Source organism: Miscanthus floridulus, chromosome 18, assembly GCF_019320115.1.
Source record: "Miscanthus floridulus cultivar M001 chromosome 18, ASM1932011v1, whole genome shotgun sequence".
Classification (NCBI taxonomy): domain Eukaryota; kingdom Viridiplantae; phylum Streptophyta; class Magnoliopsida; order Poales; family Poaceae; genus Miscanthus; species Miscanthus floridulus.
Genome location: NC_089597.1, coordinates 105,697,582 through 105,722,032, shown reverse-complemented (window position 1 = coordinate 105,722,032; position 24,451 = coordinate 105,697,582). Strand labels below are relative to the sequence as shown.

General features: G+C 48.7%; 1 protein-coding gene across 1 annotated transcript; it reads left to right on the top strand.

Annotated features, from left to right (window-relative positions):
- The first annotated feature begins 287 nt into the window (after window positions 1-287).
- On the top strand, window positions 288-6,366 carry LOC136520410 (probable E3 ubiquitin ligase SUD1). The gene is made up of 9 exons (XM_066513913.1): window positions 288-671; window positions 1,403-2,080; window positions 2,810-3,577; window positions 3,677-3,888; window positions 3,978-4,349; window positions 4,676-4,833; window positions 4,945-5,108; window positions 5,252-5,398; window positions 5,549-6,366. Exons 1-9 carry the CDS (start codon window positions 435-437, stop codon window positions 6,068-6,070), a joined length of 3,258 nt encoding a protein of 1,085 aa, XP_066370010.1. The 5' UTR covers window positions 288-434; the 3' UTR covers window positions 6,071-6,366.
- The last annotated feature ends 18,085 nt before the right edge of the window (window positions 6,367-24,451 follow it).

Genomic DNA, 24,451 nt, shown 5'->3' with positions numbered 1-24,451 from the left:
ATAAAGGATAAAAAATGAACCATACTTGAAACAAAAAGATATTTTTCTTTGTATAAGTCGATCGTTTTGGAACGTTTTCATCCCGATAATATAGTCGTTCACTTGGAAAATGATTGTCTATGTGAACAAAAAAACCCTACACTTGCTCCGTATTTTTCTTTTAAAAAAGCGGTGTAGACCCAATAGGCTGGGCTTGATAAATTGAACACTCTAGAGAAGTTCGGATCTCCAAACCGACCATATCCGTCCCATCGAGACCCGTTAAGCCGACCGCCATCACCAGCGCGTCATTAACGAGGCTACGAAAAAAGACCCACGTTTTTTCTTCCTCTTTTCGCTGCAACTTCCCACCACCCCCTTCATCCCCTATCCGCGTTACCCCCGGGCGATCGATCGAACGCGGCTAACCTCGCCGCCGCCCCATCGAGGCAGCCATGGCGGAGATCGCCGAGAGGGCCGTCGTGGGCGAGCTGCCGGAGGAGCCGCGGCCGCCGCACGGGGTGGAGGAGGACGAGGAGGAGGAGGAGGGGGACGTGTGCCGGATCTGCCGCAACCGCGGCGACGAGGACCACCCGCTGCGGTACCCGTGCGCCTGCAGCGGAAGCATCAAGTTCGTGCACCAGGACTGCCTCCTCCAGTGGCTCGACCATAGCAACTCGCGCCAGTGCGAGGTAATAAAACCGCCCCCGCCCCTGCCCTCACCCCGCGGATGGGGCGCCGCTGGGTCGTTGCTCTAGGGATTGATTAGTTCGATTGCCGGGGTGGAATCGATTAATTGAATGTTGAGCTGGTGCTATGGGTGCTGTTTCTTTGTTATGACGTGTAGATTGGGTCAAAACTATGTTAATAGGCGTTCATAATGGATAGGGCTATTATTTATGCCTTTTCAGTTGCTATAATTAGGGGATTAGGGTTGAGAATCAGGACAATTGGATGGTTTTAATGATTATTCAACTAGCAAAGGTATTTTCATAATGCTCCGCTGCTGTTGTGGGTTCAGAGTATTTTCAGAATTCAGAGGTGTAATAATTTTGTTAACCTGCAGCGTCTGCTTGTGCTTCTTAGCAGTGAGACTATTGACTTGTATTGACGACTGATTTGCAGTTTCGGTTGCCTTGTCTTCTCTTAGGCCCCCTTCGGAACAAATGAAAAATTGGAGGAATTCTAGAGGCTTGGAATCATTAGAACTAACCTCCTTTTGAATAATTCATTTTGTTAGTCTAGGGCAAATGAGTGAACAAGTTTTAGTTGGGGGTTCCAAGCACAACTCTACGGCTGGGTAGTAATGTCTTGTATTGCAAAGGAAAAAAATATGCTCATGACGATGATAATGTGCGTGTCTTGTTTGTCTTCACCCCATTTTCTCTAGATAATTTCTGATTTATGCATATGTGCACTGCAGGTCTGTAAACATGCATTCTCCTTCTCACCCGTGTACGCTGAGAATGCTCCAACAAGACTTCCTTTCCAGGAACTGATAGTTGGTGTTGGAATGAAAGCATGCCATGTGTTCCAATTCATCCTTCGGCTTGCCTTTGTTCTCTCAGTTTGGCTCATGATTATCCCATTCATTACCTATTGGATATGGCGGTTAACATTTGTGAGAAGTCTTGGTGAAGCGCAAAGGCTGTTCCTCAGTCACATTAGTGCTCAGTTGATCCTTAGTGATTGCCTTCATGGGTTCCTTCTCTCAGCTATCATTGTCCTTATATTTCTCGGAGCCACCTCATTACGGGACTACATAAGGCATTTGCGTGAACTTGGTGGACATGATGCTGAGAGGGATGATGGAGGCCGTGAAAGGCATGGCGCTCGGGCTGTCAGGAGGCTAGCTGGGCCTAATAATAGGGTTCCTGCAGATGGAAATATTGATGAATTAGCAGAAGCCCAAGGAATTGGTCCCGGTGAACTTCTGAGGAGAAATGCTGAAAATGTTGCTGCTCGATTAGAACGACTTGAGGCTCAGGTTGAGCAGATGCTTGATGGTCTGGATGATGCAGATGGTGCAGAGGACGTTCCTTTTGATGAACTTGTTGGCATGCAAGGCCCTGTCTTCCACTTGGTTGAGAACGCAATAACAGTGAGTACTATTTTTCCCTACAATACTTTTTTTTTGTAGATCTACATATGTTGGCATAACTATTTTTAGTTTCAGAGTTGTGTTGCCATGCTACTGCAAAACACTGAGAACTCTTCCACTCCCTCTGTTCCAAATTGCAGGTCATTTTTGTTTTGTCCTAAGTCAAACTTCTATAACTTTGACCAAGTTTACAGAAAGATATGTTAACATCTACAACACCAAATAAATGCACCATAAAGACGTTTCATTTTGGATCTAATGAAAGTAATTTGATGTTTTATATGTTGGTGCACTTTTTTTCTAACAATACAGTCAAAGTTGGAGAAATTTGACTACAGAATTTTATAACTACAACATTTGGAATGGAGGAAATAATTATCATGTCCAATTTAGTGATAAGTAGTCTTACTAGTAGGGCCCTTTGAAATAGAGTTTCAAGGAGCTTTTATGTTGAATATCATATTGTTGATATTCTTAAGATCATTTACCCAAGTTTTGGTTTTAAAAAATTTCATATCAAACACGAAATGAAAGTGGCTGGCACGAGAGCAGCTTGATAAAATTTTGTTACACTGTATCATCAGATTCATAGTTGAATGTACTTTCATATGGTTATTACCATAAAATTTTTATTATTATTTTTCTAGTAAGTTGCATGTTCTTTTCCAACCTTTATTACAGTTGCATCTCTTATATTTCAAAACACTGAGAGGAATGACTTTTCTCCAGGTTTTGGCCAGCAATGCTATATTCCTCATCGTTGTGATCTTTGTTCCATTCTCATTGGGAAGGATTGTCCTGTACTATCTATCATGGTTTTTCTCTTCGGCTTCTACTCCTATGCTGGCAAAAATGATGCCCTTCACAGAAACAGCTATTTCTATAGCTAATGATACATTGAAGAGCGCACTTAATGTTGTGAAGAATTTTTCTTCCGACAGTAATAATGAAGGTGTTATTGGGCATGTGATTGAGGTTGTTACTCAATCCTTGAAGATAAATGCCACTGGTCTTATTGTAATTCAAGGCACTGGGAAGAGCAGTCTGATGAAAGGAACAACAATTGGCTCATCTTATCTTTCGGATTTGACAACTCTTGCTGTTGGATATATGTTCATCTTCTGCCTTGTATTTTTGTACATTGGATCACTGGCTTTACTTCGATATGCCAGGGGAGAACGTTTCACCATTGGAAGACTCTATGGTATAACTACCATATTAGAGGCCATCCCTTCTCTATGCAGGCAGTTCTTTGCTGGAATGAAGCACCTTATGACTATGGTCAAAGTTGCATTCCTTCTGGTCATTGAGCTTGGTGTATTTCCTCTTATGTGTGGTTGGTGGCTTGATGTTTGCACTCTAAAGATGCTGGGCACAACAATTGCGCAGAGAGTTGAATTCTTTACAATGTCACCCTTGGCGAGCTCATCTATCCATTGGCTAGTTGGGATTGTGTATATGCTTCAAATAAGCATATTTGTCAGCCTTCTTCGAGGGGTATTGCTCAGCCACTTGATATTTCGAGCAACAGCACTCAAGCATTTAAATTCTCCTAGGTCCCACTGATCTCACTTTCTTTTTACCTTATTGTGGTAGGTGCTGCGCAATGGAGTTCTTTACTTTCTGCGGGACCCTGCTGATCCAAATTACAATCCATTTAGGGATTTGATTGACGATCCTGTGCATAAGCATGCCCGGCGAGTTCTTTTGTCAGTTGCAGTGTATGGAAGTTTGATTGTGATGTTGGTCTTCTTACCTGTAAAACTGGCCATGAGAGTAGCTCCTTCAATTTTTCCTCTGGACATCACGTGAGTTAGCTTACCCAACATATATTCTGCTTCTTTTTGTCATTTGTAATTCCAATCCTAATTATTGTTTGCCTCCTGTGGAATTGCAGCATATTTGACCCATTTACTGAGATTCCAGTTGATGTCCTTCTGTTCCAAATATGCATACCATTCGCTATTGAGCATTTCAAGCCTCGTGCAACCATTAAATCTCTTTTACATCATTGGTTTGCTGCGGTTGGTTGGGCTCTTGGCTTAACCGATTTCTTACTGCCAAAACCTGAAGAAAACGGTGGGCAGGAAAATTGGAATGGCAGGGCAGAAAGAAGAGACAGGGTACATGGTGGGCGGGAAATGGTTGCCCCACAGGTTGAACAACGCATGATACAACATGTTGCCGCAGAAGATAATGGCAGGGGAAATGCAAATGAAGCAAATGATGCCACTGAAGAATCTGATGTAGATGATCAGGGAGACTCTGAGTAAGTATAATCGCTAGATTTGTGGAAAAGAAGTACCTATGGCCTATCTTTCCATATATTTTGCAAACTATACAGATTACACTATCAAAATAACCGAACAGCTTTGAACATAAGTACATAACTGAGTTTGTTTAGAAAAAAAAACGGAAAACAACTGTGGTTCAATTATCTGCACCAATTTTCTGAATCAAATTTGGCACATAGATTATATATCGACATAATTGAGTAATGATCCATTTTTACAACAAATACTCGAGTGTATTTTACTGAGTATATCAACATAATAAACTATGGTTTTGTTATCTGACTTTTTTCCCATCTTTAAGGTATGGCTTTGTGCTTCGGATCGTGCTCTTGCTTGTACTGGCATGGGTGACATTACTGATCTTCAATGCTGGAATGATAGTTATTCCTATCTCGCTTGGCCGTCTGGTTTTTGAGGCTGTTCCCCGCCTGCCAATCACACATGGCATCAAGTGCAATGGTAATTTACATGTGATTCTGTTATCTGAATTGATGTTATATAACCTCATGTTTACGAATAACGAGATCAGTTGTATAACAAGTTTGCTGACACCTTTTGGAATTCTATCAGATCTGTTCTCCTTTAGCATTGGGTGCTATATTCTTTGGAGTGTGGCGGCTGGGACCAGATATGCGATTGATTACATCAGATCACGACAGCTGGGATTTCTGGTACAACAGATCTGCAAGTGGTGCTCAGTTGTTTTGAAGAGCTCTTTTCTCTTGTCAATATGGGTAATTCTTCTAAACTGAACTTCTACTGTTTCAACTATCCCCATTTTGAACTTGTGGGAGTTCTCTGATTTGCGGTAGTACTGTTTTCTATGTAACTCATTGTTATTATGGATCTAACCAGCAGCATTAATCTTTTCTTTCAGATATTTGTTATTCCTGTGCTGATTGGACTCCTTTTTGAGCTGCTGGTCATCGTACCCATGAGGGTGCCTATTGATGAGAGCCCTGTCTTCCTATTGTACCAGGATTGGGCACTGGGGTTAATATTCTTGAAAATATGGACTAGACTGGTAAGATTATAGATCTCTGATTCTTGTGTCCTCACTATTAATTTGCCAGCTACTTATCAATCTTGTTCCTATAGGTTAGTTACCTATTTGGATATTTGCATAGAATAGGATTGAGTAGATTGACCAACCTACTATTATGAGACTTTCCAGGTTATGTTGGATCAGATGGCACCTTTGGTTGATGAAAGCTGGAGGTCAAAGTTTGAGAGAGTTAGAGATGATGGCTTCTCCCGTTTAAGGGGTCTATGGGTCCTCCATGAAATTATAATGCCCATTGTCACCAAGCTCCTTACCGCTCTCTGTGTCCCATACGTCCTTGCAAGGGGCATCTTCCCGGTGCTGGGTTACCCACTCATCGTGAACTCAGTAGTGTACCGCTTTGCCTGGCTTGGATGCCTGATCTTCAGCGCACTGTTCTTTTGTGGCAAGAGATTCCATGTCTGGTTCACCAACCTCCACAACTCCATCAGGGATGACCGCTATCTGATTGGCCGGAGGCTGCACAACTTTGGCGAGGACTCACACTCACCCGAGCCAAGTGAATCTGGAGCAACTATAGGGTCAGATGACCAGGACCGAGCTCTTGTCCTGCAAGATCAGGAAGAGGACGTGGGGTTGAGGATGAGGCGCAATAATATGCGTGCAAACCAACAACCCAGGCTGGCTTTATAAGCAGGAAGTAGTTTTGGATAAAAGGAGCTCATCATCATGGTATAAGCTGGTATGCAGCTTTGGGCGTTGTAGAGTGAGTTTGTGTTAGTGATAGGGAAGAGTCTAAAGACTGTTCTACGACGAAGCCTGGGAGAAAGATAAAGTGGTTGGTGACTATAAGACTAGTGGCAAACTCCCATTCCTGTGGGTAGTCTTGGCTGACTGTAAATATCGTTTGATAGAGCATTACCAGGCCAACTCAGTTTGTTGTGATCCTCTTGTAATGACTAATGAATTAAGTTGAACTGTTGGGTAGATACGAGATACTAGATTATATCGCTTTCACCATTTTTTTTGGTGCAATATTTTGTTTCTTGGCAACTGCAATATTGCATTCTGTTTGAGCATGCCAACGGCTTGAAAGACTAAAATGCATCAGAGGTCTATTAACTTATAAGGAGGTGTTATTTAGTTACATCAACTCTCAAACTGTATTTTTGGGTTCTTAAACTTTCTAGAGGGAATTTCTTGTGTGCCATTAAAAAAATCGTAATGCTCTGTCTGTGTCCCTGAAAAAGTTCAGCGGTCTTTAGCATCACTATTCTAACTTTTTTGTGCCCTTTATGCCACAGCCGTCAGTTTGGGCTCTAACGCCGTCAAACTGCACGTGTGAAAAAAGTCAAAAATACCCTTAAGTCTAAATATATTATTAATTTTTTTAAGTATTTTAACGACCTTAAATGAAAAAAACTCAAAACTAGAAAGTTGTAGATCTCGTCGAGATCTATAATTTTCATATAAAAATTATCTTCATTTATGCAAAAAAAAATGATTTGATATGATTAATATATCTTAGAAAATCATATCTTTTTTTTTGCAAAATTAAATAAAGATAATTTTTATGTGAAAATTATAGATCTCGACGAGATCTACAACTTTCTAATTTTGAGTTTTTTTTCTTTTAAAGTTGTTAAGATGCTCAAAAAAATTAATGACATATTTAGGCTTAAGGGTATTTTCGACTTTTCACACCTGCAGTTTGACGGCGTTAGAGCCCAAACTAACGGCAGTGGCATGAAGGGTACAGAAAAGTTGGAGCAGTGGCGCTGAAGACCGCTGAACTTTTCCAGAAACACACAGAGCATTACGATATTTTTTAATAACACACAGAAAATTCCCTCAACTTTCTAATTGGTTCACTAGGTCCATACCTCTTCGTTTATGTTTATATTTTGCAGAAACCTTCATATGTCTGTTTTTCTTTCACACACTTATCCTTCTTCATCTTCTGAGCGCACCGGTAGTGGTGAGTCATGTCGAGACGAACTCTGTGGGCAGGTGCCGCGCCGAGGCGAGCTCCGCCGTGGTGGGCGTGGGTGGGAAGCTGTCGTCGTCTAGGTACAACTTCGTGCGTCTCTTCAGGGTCGACCTGCTAAAGGCGCCGGCCACCGCCACGTCGCCAGCAGAGGCCCATGCCCGAGTGCAAGAGAGCAGGGAGTCCATCAGGCGGAGCAAGAAAATAGCCGCCGAGGGCCGTGCGACGTCGGCCTACGGCCGGGGGCCTGCTGGCCATACTGCTGGCAGAGATGGAGAAGAAGAAGGGCACGGGGCGACGGGACAGTAGGCGGAGCAGTTCAGCTAAGCCGAATGCCCGAATTGCAGCTGGTTTTTGGCGAGTGCAAGGGGTTCAGCTACGACCTGCAGCTGGTGATTGACAAGTGCTGGCAGAGGCGGAGAAGTTCAGCTACGCCCGAGCTGTCCATCTGGAAGCGGAAGCCAGTTGGCGCGCGGCGCGGTGCACTTGTGCGCGCACACGTCTCGGTTCGGTGCGTGGACACGTTTCGAGCCGTAGCGGCCTTCTTCGAATTCCTGTCCCCGCCGTCGTCAGCCCCTCACGAACGCATGCAACACACGACCGAGGCCGACGCATCCGGGCAAGCACTCGCTCCTTCCTGAGGATCAACACCTCCAGCAGCACGAACAGCCGTCCTCCCGGAACGACCCGAAGCACATGGCAGACCGGCGCCTGGCGTTCCAGAAGGTCTCCGGCAGGCTTGCTGACGAAACCTGAGCTGTACCAGAAGGTCTCCCTAACCCGTCGATGCTGACAGATGCAAGTGCACGGACGCTCAGCGGCCTGTTTGACGACGCGACCTTCACATCCAAGTCCGATGTCAAGCTTATGTGAATTCACGGCATCGTCCCGAACTACATGGCCAACATGGCGTCATCACGCGGTGGTGGCGTCGTGCATAGGCGCAGTCACAGAGTGCGCCGCTCCGAGGCAGCGCCTCACCTCGACGTCTGAGACAGTGCTGGTGGCTGCGGCCTCGCAGTCCACGTTGTGCTGCGAGCGCGTGATGAACAGAGACGGCGATAGTACACATATGGTAGCTCAGTACACCGCGATGTATGCTCGCTGCGCTCTCCCGCCAGCCCCGTGCGCTCAGAAGATGAAGAAGGATAAGCGTGTGAAAGGAAAAGAAACAGAGGGAGGTTTCTGTAAAATACGAACATAAACGAAGAGGTATGGACCTCTACTGAACTACTTAGAAAGTTAAGAACCTAAAAATACAGTTTAAGAGTTGATGGACCTAGATGACACCTTCTCAAAAGTTAATAAACCTCTAGTGCAAAATGAACTAAGCTCGGATGTGGGCTGCTGGCTGCATCACGGAATAGGAACAAGTTGATCTGGGAACCAATTGGTTGGTGGTAATTGAAAGCAGGAAAAGGATTTCTGAGCTAGAAGTGTAAAAGTACTTTGTTTGTTTTGATAATGGAAGTTTTGGTGGGAAGGGAAGAGGGTCAACTACCTGCTACCAATCACTTCCTAGGGAAATGACGGGTAATTTTGAGTTGGAATTGTATGTTTAGTGGAACATGAATGTATCTGCTACCAATCAATCCCTAGGGAAATGGCGGGTAATTGAGTGGGAATCGTATTTTTAGTGGAATATGAATGTATCTTTATAGTTCGCTATGACCTATCCTACCTTTTTTTACTTAAAAATAAAATAAAAACTCGCCTCTAAACAGGATATTTTAAATGTACCTTCATAGTTCATCATGACTTATCTTATAAATTTTCACTAGACGAGAGATGTATTTTCTCTTCAACCTCTCTTTTTATTTACGTCCATGAATCAAACAAGTGATCGTAACTAAAATCAAATTTCCACATTGTTTTCCCTATAAACTTTCACCATTGGTTCTTATGTCTCTTCCTAGTTCCACGTAGTTGCCAACGCATTGTGACTTGTGAGGATCAGATCATCAAATGGACGAGGTGTAGGAGGTCCATCTCCCTTCCCCAACCAAAATGTACCTGGATTATATTAGTAATACTCACAGCACGTGATGGCGGACTTAGCCCGGGCTAATCTAGCTACGATGCATGGTTAGGGCAGTCCCAATACTAAAAACTACTTATAGTTTCTGTACCTATTAATTTCAATAGACACTTTATATAGAAACTATAGTCCCAATGGATAGTTTCTACATAACAATTTTTTACCCAATCACATACATTCTCTCTTCACTCTCTACCAATCATATCCTTTCATATTTTAGTTCTCGTGTAGATATAGTTTTTAACTTAGACCCGGTTTCTATAATTTTTGCTCTCTCTTCAATAACTACCCTGCCACAACAATAAAACGTTTAGGTGGCAGTACAATTAATGTCTATAAAAACTATGGTGATTTCTGCATTGGAAGTGCCCTTATACTAATAAATTTCAATCAAGGTTAAGAGTCAGAACTGAGGTAAGAGGGGTGCTAAAAACACTTTCTCACCTCGGCATGATTAACAGCTACATCAAGCAATCGAAGCTGCTCGGTTTGTCTCTATCCTATATTTTCAGTCCTTCGTACAACACCAGAAATCTAGAATTTCCATTACGTGTTTGTCGAGGAACATAGGCGGCCGACCATAGACAGTAGATTATAGTAATACAGAATATAAGACACAAATAGAACGGATTCACGGAGAAAACCCTAATTAAGAGCCCGTTCGGCTTACCCATAAGTCAGCTTGTTCGGCTTTTTTTTCAACCGAAACAGTATTTTTCTCTCACAACAATTCAGCCAGAACAGTGTTTTCAGTCAGTTTCAGCCAAAATTCAGCAAGTCGAACGGGGCCTAAGGGAGCTAGGGAAGCAAACGAAGTATGTACCCGTTTATTTAATTAGAGTCCCAAGAACGCTTGAGATCTTTTTTCCGATAACAAGAACGTGTGAGATTATATCTTTTGAGCTAGATAACCTTGTGTCGGGGGTCTAATACTGGGGTACCCGATGAGGTGGAACTAATAAGCATCGAACGTTGACGCTTCCGGTCAAACAAGAACGCTGCAACGCTTTTTGCCCAAACAACAGAAGATTGGTTCCGCCTCGCCCGACCCCCGAGGGCTAAGACTCCGCCTCGCTCGACGGCTGAGGGCTGGCTCCGCCTCGCCCGACGCCTGAGGGCTAGCTCCGCCTCGCCCGACGGCTGAGGGCTGACTCTGCCTCGCCCGACAGCTACACCCTGTTCCTTCATAAATACGAGCACAGGGTACGACAAGACATTCGAGTCGACCGCAGTACCGAAGGCCATACCCTGCATGCCTGTAGGAAGATACTGTCAGGATACGACGGGACGGACGCTTTAGGCCCTTTCCGACCTGACAGAGCCCGAACAGTGTTGTAGGCGCCGACTTTGGTCCCATAGTGTTGTAGGCGCCGCCATCAGCTCTCGGACATGGATACTAACACGAGCATACGACAACCGCTACAATCCAAGGAAGAACTCACATCATCTACAGCAACAGGCGTATAGTCATTTCCCCATCTACTCCCTGCAGAGTCATGGCTCGACGCCCTGACACACCGCACCGTCCGCCGGGGGAGGATGGGACATGATGACTCGCTGAGACGAAGCCAGAGCCCGGCCCTATCAGGATCAACGAAACATACTATCCCTGACACGGTCTGCCATGTTAGCAGGGCAGGCACAGCGGAAAAGGAAGACTCGGCTCCCTCGAAGGACCTTTTCTTCTTTGGGTTTTCCTCTCTTTCTCCCATCTGTAACCCCTGCTCCCCCCTTAGTCTATAAAAGGGAGAGCAGGACACCCCACTAGGGGGACCGATCGTTTTGACATACAACAAACAACCAAACAGCAACCGAGCTCTTGAGCGTCCTTTCGACCTTTCCATCAGAGACTTGGGACCTGTCCCTCTCTCGACCGTTTGTACCCCCTACTACGAACCTTTTTCGGTACTAATAACACGAGCAGCAGCAAACTAGACGTAGGGACATTCTGCCCGAACCAGTATAAACTTGTGTCCTTTAGTGCACCATCCGAGCCCAACGCGTAACAATTATAAATTTACTAGTTGGTGTTTGTTCAAAACACCGACAGTTGGCGCGCTAGGTAGGGGCCTTTGCGCGTTCCAAATCAGACCTCGGATGGCTAGCCACGCAATCAGCCATGTCCTGGGCGCACACGTGCATTTCGGTGACCTGGACTTCATCGTTACGGTGGGAGGAGAGTTGGCGTTGGCCCACGTCGCCATCCAATCTCTCCCCTCCATCGACTTCAGCTATGGGAGGCTTGAGCGCTAGCCCAGCATCTCCCTTGGACCCCAGCTGTCCACGGAGGACCCGCGCTGCCTCACCCTCTCTCTAAAACACTTCGCACGGAGCGCCCCGACGGTGCTTCCGTTCGGTCTCCGCAACGCCGCAGCGACCATAAGCCACCTTGTGGCACAGCGCGCGATCCCATCTCCCGTGAACAGCGAGTTCGTGGGGATGATCAAAAGCGTCACGGAATCCCTCCACGGCCTCCTCGCAGAGGGGCCAGGGTTGGACTCTGGCTCTGACTCTAGCAGGGGGAGCCATCACCCCTCCTGGGAATGTTTCATGACGGAAACCCCGGAGGGACACGTCGAAAGCGTCTCCATGGAGGAGACTACTCCGGTAGGCAACCTTGACGGTGGAACCAAAGGGGGACACGGCCACGCCTCACATAGGGGTGGAGCAGCTGAGAGCCCAAAAGCGGGAGATAGATGAAGCCAGACAATAGTTTGTTTAGAAGTACGCGGAGGTTGATCATGAGATTGAACGTCGCGAAAACGGTGGGCGTGCACGCGCCGTGGCCCGTGACATAAATCGAAGGATCATCGCCGACGATGAAAGCCTTCCTCACTTCGCTCGGGTAAGCCAGAACATCGCCGCCGCAACGGCCTTGCTTCATGGCCTTCCAGAGGCCGCAACGCCCGAGGATCGTTGGGCCCACCGCAAAATACGCATGTTGCTCAAGCGTGCGGCGACGCAGCAGGCGAAAAGCTCGTTGTCCCGATGATGCGAGCTCAACACCAGCCAGCGTACACCCTCGGTGCATCCTACCAGGGACGCATCAGTCCACCAAGCACCACAAGGCGGCAGGTAGCGCGCTGCGGCCCAGATACATCAGTGTCTCGGCCGCAACCACGACGCACGCAGCACCATCGATGCCTGCAGACGCACCTACAGTGACCCAAGAGAAGGAGACCGCTACGGCTATCATCCTCGATGTGGCGGACGCTACGACAGTGGCAAGGACCGAAGCCCAAGCTCTGGCCTACCAGGGCCTCCTCAACGCTGCATTCCCACCAAGGTATCGACCACCTACCAATATCCCTAAATACTCCAGGGAGACAAACCCTAGACTTTGGCTCGAAGACTATCGGCTTGCCTATCAAGCCGGTGGTGCGGATAATGATGACTTCATTATTCGCAACCTTCCGCTGTTCTTGGCCAATTCGGCACGAGCATGGTTGGAACACCTACCGTCCAACGCAATCTAGAGTTAGGCGGATCTGAAGATCTTTGTGTGAAACTTCCAGGGCATGTACAAGCGCCCTGGGAACCCATGGGACCTTAAGAACTACCATCAGAAGGCCGGTGAGACCCTCCGTGGGTACATCCGGTGCTTCTCCTGGTAGTGCAACAAGCTCCCTAACGTCGTCGATGCCGACATGATAGGAGCCTTCCTGTCCAAGACAACCTTTGAGTCCTTGGTTCATAAGCTGGGACGCAAGGGCCCGCGAACCACCAAGGAACTCCTGGACATCGCCACCAGCCATGCCTCGGGAGAAGAGGTGGTCGGAGCGATCTTCGATCGCCTTGAGGGCAAGGCAAGGTGGGACGAGGGTGCCGGCAAAGGCACCTCTAATCGTTCTACCAAAAGGAAGAACAAGAAGCAACGGCACGAGGACTCGCTCGTGGCCGCCGCTGATCATAAGGGTGGTTGGAAGCCCATGGTGGGCACTCCAAACCACTTCAAAAAATTACTCAAGGGGCCGTCCCCGAACCACGCCTTTCTCGTAAAGCATCTGCTCAAGGACTGCAGCCTCATGCGGAAGTTCTTGTTCGGAAGCTCCCACAAAGGGGAGCAGGGGAAGGAACTTGCCCCCACTACGGACGACACCGAGGAGAAGGATGACAACTTTCCAACACCGGATGGCTGCCTTATGATCTTCGGAGGCTCGGTGGCCTATGACTCCAAACGCCGCTAGAAGGTCGCACGCCGCGAAGTCTACACGGCCCAATCGACCACACCTCCCTTCCTCTGGTGGTCGGAATCCACCATAACCTTTGATCAGACCGACCATTCGGATACCATCCTGCACCCGGGGAGATATCCACTTGTGGTCGACTCGATCGTCTGCCCAAAGCGACTCACCAAAGTACTGATGGACGGAGGCAGCGGCCTCAACATCATATACGCCAAGACACATGATGTAATGGGTGTCGACCGGACGCGCCTCCGCCCAACCCAAGCGCCTTTCTGTGGCATCGTGCCCGGGAAGCAGGCCATGCCACTCGGGCAGATCGATCTACCCATTAACTTTGGAGATCAGTTCAATTACAGGACTGAGGCCCTCACCTTCGAGGTGGTTGGGTTCCCTGGAACTTTCCATGCCATCCTAGGATGACCCTGCTACATGAAGTTTATGGCCGTCCCCAACTACACATACCTCAAGCTGAAGATGCTGGGCCCCCATAGGGTCATCACCATTGGCACCTCCTTCTAGCGGGCCTACGAGTGCGAGGTCGAGTGTTGCGGCCACGCCACAACAATCATTGCCTCTGGGGAACTCGCCGCCCTCAAGGAGCAGGTCATTGAAGAAGCACCCGATGTGAAGAAATCAACCGGGTCGTTCGAATTAGTAGAGGGCTCCAAGGGGGTCCTCATAGATCCCAGTAGCTCTGAGGGTAAAATGGTATGCATTGGTACCATGCTTTCCTCTAAATAGGAAAGCGCGCTGGTCGACTTCCTCCGTGGCAACAAAGATATCTTTGTGTGGAAACCCTCGGATATGCCAGGCATTCCGAGGGAGGTCGTCGAGCATACCTTGAAAATCCATCTAGGCACTAAGCCGGTGAAGCAACGCCTGCATCGCTTCGATGAGGAAAAGCGTAGGGCCATCGGTGAAGAGATAGCAAAACTGTCGGTCGTCGGATTCATCAGGGAAGTACAACCACCCGGAGTGGTTAGCTAATCCTGTTCTCGTGTGAAAAGAAGAGCAGTAAATGGAGGATGTGCGTAGACTATATGGGTCTCAACAAGGCATGTCCAAAGGATCCGTTTCCTTTGCCACGCATAGACCAAATAGTCGACTCTACCTCGGGGTGCGAAACCCTCTGCTTCCTTGATGCCTATTCCGGCTACCATCAAATCATGATGAAAGAGTCCGGCCAGCTCGCAACATCTTTCATCACCCCCTTTGGACCATTCTGCTATGTCTCAATGCTGTTCGGTCTGAAGAACACTAGGGCTATGTACCAGCGCTGTATGCTCAAATGCTTTGGGGACCTCATCGGGCGGACCATTAAGGCCTACATCAACGACATTGTAGTTAAGTCCAAATGGGCTGACCACCTCATCGCTGATCTTGAGCAAACCTTTGTGAAACTCATGGCGAATGGCATCAAACTCAATATCGAGAAGTGCATTTTTAGGGTCTCGAGGGGCATGCTGCTCGGCTTCATTGTCTTCGAGCATGGCATCGAAGCCAACCAAGAGAAGATTTCAACCATCACAAGGATGGGCCCAATTCAGAACATAAAGGGGGTTCAATGGATCATAGGGCGCCTCGCCGCCCTTAGCCAATTCATCTCGCGCCTCGACGAACGAGGTCTCCCCCTTTATCGACTCCTGAAGAAACCCGACCTCTTCGAGTGGACGTCCGAGGCCCAGGAGGCACTTGACATGGTCAAACTACTTCTAACAAGGCCCCCGATCCTTGTTCTAGCAAGCGATAGAGAATTCCTCCTGCTATACATAGTGGCCACCACGCAAGTGGTCAGCGCCGCCCTAGTAGTAGAGCGGGAGGAAGAGGGGCATGTACTCAAAGTGCAGCATCCTGTGTACTTCATCAGCGAGGTACTATCTGACTCCAAGACCCGCTACTCCTAAATCCAAAAGCTCCTGTATGCCGTCCTTATCACCAAGAGGAAGCTACTCCACTACTTCGAATCACACACCATGACGGTTGTGACGTCGTTCCCCCTCAGCAAGGTCATCCAGAGCTAGGACACCACGGGAAGAACCGTGAAGTGGGCCCTTGAGTTGATGGATCAAGGCATCACATATGCCTCCCAAACGGCGATCAAGTCCTAGGTGTTGGCTGACTTCATCGTGGAATGGACCGAGGTCCAAACACCACTGGCGGTCGTCGATCAAGAGTACTGGATGATGTACTTCAATGGATCGCTAATGAAGAAGGGCGCTGGCACGGGGCTAGTCTTCGTATCACCCCTCGGGGTCCACATGAGGTACATGGTTTGGCTCCATTTCCCCTCATCAAATAATGTGGTTGAGTATGAAGCACTCATCAATGGCCTATGAATCGCTATCGAGTTGGGCATCCGACGTCTCGACATCCGAGGCGACTCCCAGCTGGTCGTCAACCAAGTCATGAAGGAGTCTAGCTGCTACAATGCCAAGATGGCTACGTACTACCAGGAGGTCCGACGGCTGGAGGACAAATTCGACGGCCTCGAACTCAATCACATCCCAAGGCGCCTCAACGAGGCAGCCGACGCACTTGCAAAAGTGGTGTCCGATCAAGAGTCGGTACCAATGGCCGTCTTCACCAGCGACCAACATAAGCCCTTGATACGCTATGAAGGGTCAGAATGGGCCAACGATGGCCCGTCTGATCTAGCCCCAGTGGCTGACCAACCAACGGCTTCCTCGAGCCCCGAGGTCATGGAGCTTGAAAAGGAACCAGCGATAGAGCCCGACCCTTTGGACGACTGGAGAACACTACCTCAACTACCTCCTCTGTGACTCGCTGCCAATGGACAAGATGGAAGCTCGACGGCTCGCACATCATGCCAAGTCCTTCGTTCTTGTAGAAAGCGAACTCTACAAATGGAGCCACACCGGGATCCTGCAGCTCTGTATCCCCATCAAGTAGGGGAAGATTCTGTTGAGCGATATCCACGGGGGGATCTACGGTCACCACGTCGCACCTAGAACCTTGGTTGGGAACACATTCTGACAGGGCTTCTACTGGGCCACTGTAGTAGCCAACGCCGAGCATATCATATGCACCAGCGAAGGGTGCCAGTAATATGCTCGGTAAACTCACCTTCCGGCCCAGGCACTCTAGATGATCCCCATCATGTGGCCCTTTGCGGTCTGGGGGCTCAATCTAGTTGGGCCTCTCAAGAAGGCACCTGGGGGCTACACCCACTTGCTTATCACCATAGACAAGTTCACAAAATGGATCGAAGCTCGGCCGATCCCCGTAATCAAGTCCAAGCAAGCCATGATGTTCTTCCTCAACATCATCCATCATTTTGGAGTACCAAACTCCATCATCACGGACAATGACACGCAGTTCACCGGTAAGAAATTCATTTGATTCTGTGATGAAGAACACATCCGAGTCGATTGGGCCACCGTCGTGCACCCCCGGATGAACAGGCAGGTCGAGCGTGCAAACAACATGCTCTGATAGGGCCTTAAACCCAAGATCTTCAACCGGTTGAACAAGTTCAGTGCATGCTAGGTCGCCGAGCTCCCTGTGGTGCTCTAGAGCCTAAGGACGACTCCCAGGTGGGCCACCAGCTACACGCCTTTCTTCATGGTCTATGGTTCTGAGGCTGTCCTCCCAACCGACCTTGACTATGGAGCGCCATGAATCAGAGCATACGACAAACAGGGAGCCGAGGCATCCCACGAAGACACCATGGACCAGCTAGACGAAGCTCGCGGCATCGCCCTCCTCCATTCGGCTAAGTACCAGCAGACGCTGCGTCGGTACCACAGCCGATGGGTGCGGGACCGAGCCTTCAACGTTGGGGACTTAGTTCTCCGCCTCATATAGGGCAACAAGGACCGTCACAAGCTCTCCCTGCCCTAGGAGGGACCATATGTCATCGTGGAGGTACTCCGGCCAGGCGCCTATAAGTTGGAAACCATCGATAGAAAGGTCTTCACCAACGCCTAGAACATTGAGCAGCTACGCCGTTTTTACCCTTAAATAAACGCATACCTTTTCTTATCAGTTTTTGTCTTAAAAATCCCCGATCTTTAGTGACATCTGACCCCTGCAAAGTGCGAAGGGTTGGACCTCACTCGGGCGCTGATATAAGTATGTTCACCTTACAAACACCCTTTGTGTTATCTTGCAAACATTCTCTGTGTTTTTCCTCTTTTCTCATGGTAAGTCCTAAAGGCTAGAATTTTGGGAACAAAAATCTGAGTATAACTGGTAGGACTGTGGGAAACCCACGCCCCAGCGGCTACGGCCTCCTTGCTCACCAGCATGATCAGAGTTGGCTCTCCCGCACTCTGAGTTTTTTGCGACCTTAACTATGAGAAGGGTCGGAAGGCACCAAACCCCTTTTACAAAAAGAGGGAGAAAAGCCAAAAAGCTGTTTGCCATAACGAAAGTTGAAAACTTATTTATTTTTCACACAAATTCATCGCTTACAAAGTAATTTCATCACGAAAAGGACTGATGTATTCATAAATACAAAAATTGTTCACTCAGGGGCTCCCCCACAAACTTATTCGATTACAGTTTTTGACCAGTTCTACTATGAGTACTACAACGGTCGCCGTGCCATGCTCTCCATCAGCGACGTCCTACCGCTCTGGGGGATCCTCGAGGGTGCCATCATCTGCAACGTCGAGCACCACGTCGGCTACTGTGGTGCCTCCGCCGGGGCATCCAGGGACTGTGCCATCGTGATCAGCCGCAACCCTGACAATGGCACCTACGTCGAGGCGTCCAGGGACTACGCCATCGTGATCAGCCGCAACCCTAACAACGGCACCTCCATCGGGGCATCCAGGGACTATGCCATCGTGATCAGCCGCAACCCTGACAACGACGTCTCGACAGGGGGTGTTTCCCACTGAAGAAAGACCACTGTCGACGAAATATGGTCGGCAGTCTACCTAGGGGTATGCCCAAGGTAGTAGATTATCGGTAGACAGATGCGCAAGCTACAAACAAGATGGTGATGCAAGACAGACACGAGGTTTTATCCAGGTTTGGACGCCATGAAGGCGTAATACCTACGTCCTGCGTCTGATTGTATTGCTGTATGTCAATGAGAGATGTCTTTTGAGAGGGGTCCCCTGCCCGCCTTATATAGCCTGGGGGCAGGGCTATAGATCTAGAAACTAATCCTAACCAGTTACAATTGCCATAGGTGGCCAGATAAGGACTCATATTCTAACCGACCAGGATCTTGCTTGATCTCCAAGTCTACCTTGATTCCTTGCACGGGACTCTGAGCAGATTGGCCGAGCCACGCGTCGTATTCTAGTGGATCGGACCCCCTGGTCCGGGCTGGCCCAAGCCTAGCCGTAAGGGTATAGGGGTTAATACCTCCACAGCTAGTCCCCGAGCACCATGTATTATGTTGCAACACGCCGTTCGATCTTCTTCGGCTAATGCGATCTGTCTTCATGTCATCTCCAACTGGCTGAAACATTGACCAAGCAAATGTGCCAGTATTCTGGTCAACATAGAGAGCAGTAGACCACTATTATAGCCGAAGATTCTGGTTGTCCGAAGAATGCATGGTGCTCTAAAGAAAAAAGAAAAAGATTTCTTTCCTGAGCAAGTGTGCCCACTTGTATTTCTGAAAAGAAATGTAAGTGACCCTTGTACAGTAGTAGTTATGGCCAATAGTCAGAGCGTAGGGGTCGATAAAATAAGCACATTCATCGCAAGGTGAAGTGTGCCCACTTAGTCCCCGAGCCTGGTAGTAGGTGACGTAGGCACGTAGTGCCAGGGTCTAAAAAGAATTCCCGGTTAAGTTGAGAATCCAATCGTCGTACAGGCGATACAAGATGCATCGGCAGGTGCATCGTACCAATGTAGTCCCCGAGCTTGCTGGAAGGCGAGGATCAGCCTTGTAGCAAGGTCTAAGTGAGAAAAAATAAATGCCTCTCAACTGTATGTGAGTACAAATCACATGTAGCCGAGGAGAGCGGTCTCCGAGCAATGGTCGGAGAGTGGTCGGGGCAGTCCCCGAGCACGAGAGTGGTCGAAACAGTCCCCGAGCACGATGGTGGTCTGGACAGTTCCCGAGCACGATGGTGGTCTAGACAGTCCCCGAGCACAAGAATAGTCGCGACAGTCCCCGAGCACAAGGGTGGCCGAGACAATCCCCAAGCACAAAAAGTGTGGCAAAAAACCATATGCCACTTGTACTATTATTTTATTTATTTATTTATTTATTTACTTGTTCTGTCAAGTCCAATCTGACACGTCTGGTAAAAAAAGTAGACGGGTATAGCACGTCGTTTTGCCTTTTTATCTTGTCAAGCAAACAGTTGCGTGGCACCTATCAGTAGGTGCGTCAGCGTGGGCCCTCCCACACTGGTAACAAAGAGGCACATATATTGGCGTAGATCTCGAGGCTATGAAAACAATCGTCTGCGGTGCATGCGCACGTCTCCCAAGAATTCCGGGCAGACGAAACGGCATAACTCTTGGGTTAAATACGGTATATGATAGGTCAGTTACTATTTACTAAACCCCATTGCCATTCGCAACCGCATCTTTCTTCTTCCTCTCGCCAACCCTAATACATCCGAAATCGCCACCAATCAATCCGCCGCTATTTCCCCGTTCACCAACAAGGCTGGAGTCATGGCGAAAAGTGATGCGCAGAAGAAAGCAGGAGTCATGGCGAAGGAGTGGTGGAAATCGAAAAGCAACGAGCAGACCATTGAAGACCTCGTCACCATGGGTGTACTCCATAACAAGGAGCTCGCAAGATGGCGTGCACTGGAGGGCGAAGGGTACCCCGATCCACAACTAGGTGAGATCGTGGTATTCGAGGATTTCTTTAAACGGGGATTTGGGGTTCCGGTACATCTGTTTCTTCAGGGGCTCTGTCTTTACTATGAGATTGGGATTTGCAATCTGCATCCCAACTCGATTCTCCTTGTCGCCTCTTTTATACATCTCTGCGAAGCATATGGTAGTTTCTAGCCCCATTTCGATTTTTTCCACCATCTTTTCTGTCTACGGAAGAAAGGAAGCGGTGGTTCGAAGATAGCCGGGGGAGTGTACCTCAACCTCCGTGACAGCATGAAAGCCCAGTACCTGCACTGCCCATGGAACACATCACTCGACAACTGGTACAAGAAATGATTCTACATCTACGAAGAGCCAAACACGATCATGCTGTGTGATGTGGGCTACATTCCGAAGAAGAAAACAAGCTGGTCGGAGAAGCCCGAGCGCCTAGAATAGATTCCAGAAATATTAGGGATGATCCTGTGGAAAAAACTAGATGGTCTGAGCGTGGTTGGGAGCTTCATCAGCTGATGGATCTAGCCCTACCAGATGAGGGTACATCCTGGCTATGAGTATCAAGGGAGCGCGGACCCGACGAGGACGAGGAAGGGGGTGCTTGACAAAATTGAAATCAAAGCCAGAATTGGCAAGCTATTTAACATAGCCGACCCAAATTATGCCAGATTGAGCGACATCGAGCATGCTTTCAAGCTTGCCTGACCTCCCCCAAAGGTAACTCGTCTTGCCTTGTACCCGTAGTCTTATATTATGGTAGGATAAGTGGAAACTTACTGTATTCACTCCCTTTTGTTACCCAAGTTAATGGTCGGGATAGAGCGACAGTGTTTGTGTCGCCACCCCCTAGAGTAGAGTGGCCACAAGGAGCTGATCTCACCACCTAGACCAGCGTCGAGATCAAGGACGAGGACGTCGACTGGGCGGTGCTCGGAGCTGGAGAGGAGGTAGCGGCCAAAGCCGCTGGTAAGCGGCCGGCTGCCCCCAGACAGTCGAAGAAGAGATCAGTAACCACCCTGCTCACCGGGGGGGGCGCTAAATATCAATGAGGCCGAGGGGGACCCGGAGGAGAACCCGGCCAGCAAGCGTCGGCAGGTGATTTTTGCCTGGTCGGACGATGACGCAGAGGAGGGAGAGGATGCAGACATCTTTCAACTTATCCCTCGAAAAAGGAGGAAGCAACTGGAGTCGATGGAGCAAGGTGGCTCCTCCGCGCCTGTGGGACCTACATCGCCAACGGCGGTGAAGGATGCAGCCGGGTCGACCTCGGGAGTACCTGGGCAAGGAACGCGACCGGCGATGGGAGCGACAACTCGACCGAGCATGCCACCGACCACTGCAACGCGAAGGACGAGTGGCGGAGGGGTTGAGCACCAAGGCCTAGCGATAGTGCTGGATGTAGAGGGAGAACAAGAGTCATCCGCACAGCATGTGGAGCAAGTACGGCCGAAGAGACGCGCCTTCTCCACATCATTTCGTGCTTCCAACATGTAAGTATTTGTAACCTTGATGTAAGTTAGCAATTTGCATTGAATATGATTGCCCTCTGAACTTATCTCGGATGTACTAGTTCGGTGTCCACAGAAAGTCCGGACCAGCTAGCCGGAAGTAGCGTGGCTCCGCCAATAAGTTCAGAGCAGATTGCCCAGCAGCCGGCCACCGAGGAAGCCATAGTAGAAGATCCATCAGGGCCTCAACAAGCGAGCAGTCAGACAACAGTTCCCAAGCAGGTGGTCGAGGGACCAGCCGAGCCAGGCATAAGTGCTCCGAGCACTAAACCTGCTAAGGGCAACACCTCAGTGTCGAGGGTGACGGAGCAGACTGAGGAGCAACGGCCGGAGGTGAGAGCACAGCCCACATTTACCGATGCCACAGCTCATGGGAAGGCTGTGGTGATCACAGGTGATGCCGACGCCGGGCCAGCACCAGAACCCAAAGGAGAGCCCGAAGAGGATGAGGTGGAGGAGGTCCTAGGCCATCTGCAAGACAAGCAACAACATGTGTATGTGTCGCGTAGGCAGAACGACCAATGGGTTGTCCATGAGGAAATCCCGGAAGTCAAAGAAACCAAGAAAGTTGAACGGGCGGCGAAACGGCTTGTGACGGAGGTGTAGGTAAGCTTTGCTTCGCCCCCTGGTCTTGCTGTCTAGTCGTAGTTGTCTTACTTAGCTATCTGCACATAGGACTTAATGAAGACCGCAAGGTACCGCAAGAAATGCTTCGACCAGATCGAGGGAATCGCTGCAAGCAACAAGGAGCTGACGGCAGAGGTGGAACGCTTGCACCAGCAACTTGAAGCCGCCAATCATGAAAAGACGGTGCAAGAGTCCTAGAACCAGAACCTGGTCGTCCAGCTCAGTAATAAAGAGCGTGAAAGAATAAGTAAGTAGCCATTTTATCATACCGACTACTGACAAGTGCTGTTGCATTATTTGTAGTAACAGCTGTAGTGCAGGCTTAGAAGCTGAAGTGATCCGTCTCTGAGAGGAGAACAGTCGTGCGGTCGTGGAGTGTGATCACCTGATCGAGAACAATAGAAAACTAACGCAAGACCAGTCGCAGCTCCGGGACCACACGACCAAGATGACAGAGGAGCTGAAAGGTAATTTGTCCAAACGCCTTTGCTCATTGTTGTTGCCTGCCGTAGTTTGGCGTGGTCTGACGTTTTAATAGCGTGTGCGGTTTGCAGTTATAAAAGTCAATGCAAAGAAGCATCTGGAGGCCATGATGAAAGACCGTGATGGCTGGAAGGTGCAATGCCAAGAGATCACCAAGGACCGTGACACCTGGAAAAGCCGATGCTAGGAGGTGGCAAAGGGCATTTTGCCGGTCCTTAACCTCATCGATCCGGTGCTAGTAGAAGATGTGCCAAGGACGCCGCAGCTGGGATTGATCGAGAGATGCCAAAAGGCATGGGGATGGTTCCAGGAGTTCGTGAAGGAGGCAGGAGAGTACGCAAGCGCACATGTGCTGAGCATGGTACGTGCTCACTACCCCCTGATCGATCTCAAGCGCCTGGAGGCTAGATACCCGAAGGAGGTAGATCCAGACAAGGCCGAGGAGCTACGGATGACCTAGCTGGACTTGTCGGCGAAAATAATTGGCAACATTAACCTGTGTGGAGGGGCGACACCACCCGTACAAGGAACGCCATCAACAAGTCAGCTGGGAGCACCGTCATTTTCAAGCCAACCGGCGAAGCCTGCGGTCTCGACTAGCCAGGCATCGGCGGGGCCATCTTCTTCAGCTCAATCAGTGCTAGAGTCCCTGAGACCCTTGCACGATGTTAGGCCCAGCGAATAGTAGGTGCCGCGTGCCCCGACTAGCCAATAGTATAGGCAATGGCTGTAGAAGAAGATGTAGTTGTGTTATTGTAAACTTGGACCTTTTCAGGCAAGCTTGTAATAATGTAACTGTATATCAACATAAGCTTGTTTGTTTTGTAGAAAACGTGTTTAAGCTCGGATATCATGTTGATGTAACTAAGTTAGAACGTGTTGGCGTTCTGTTTAGTTGTATCAGTTTAGTCAACACGTCATCCTAAAAGGTTTGTACGGCCCTGGTTTGTCTTGCGGTTGGAGTGTGAGGTGCGTAGCTTGTGCACACGTAGAAACACATGAGTCAAACCAGAGAGCACATGCCGATCACCCATAGCGTAGAGAGCAGATCCCATGCACGCGTTGGGAGGAACCGAAGATAGGGCCTGCTCTGAGAACCCGAGAAGGAATGGTGGTCGGTTTTCACTGGTAGAGTTAGAATAACAATAGACTTCGAAGTGACACATTAGAGTGGTCGAAGAAATCATAATAGCTTTATTGAAATAAATCAAAAGTGCAAGACAGGTACATATCTTAGTAGCTAAGCATAGAAACGCCTAAGCTTGTCGATGTGCCAGGAATTGGGTACGTCTGTGCCGTCTAGGCGAGCTAACCTGTAAGATGTAGGGTGTGTAACCTCCTTGATCATGAAGGGTCCTTCCCATGGGGTTGCGAGTTTGTGGACACCAGCCTGATTCGTCTTGCACTTCAGGACCAGGTCCCCGACCATGAAGAACCGCTCCTTGATGTTCTTGTTGTAGTACC

Bases quoted from the DNA above. Each gene is read 5' to 3' on its own strand.
- LOC136520410 (XM_066513913.1), top strand. From the start codon at position 435: ATGGCGGAGATCGCCGAGAGGGCCGTCGTGGGCGAGCTGCCGGAGGAG. The intron at 4,834-4,944 runs GTAATTTACATG...GAATTCTATCAG, and splicing joins ACATGGCATCAAGTGCAATG to ATCTGTTCTCCTTTAGCATT. The intron at 5,399-5,548 runs GTAAGATTATAG...GAGACTTTCCAG, and splicing joins TGAAAATATGGACTAGACTG to GTTATGTTGGATCAGATGGC.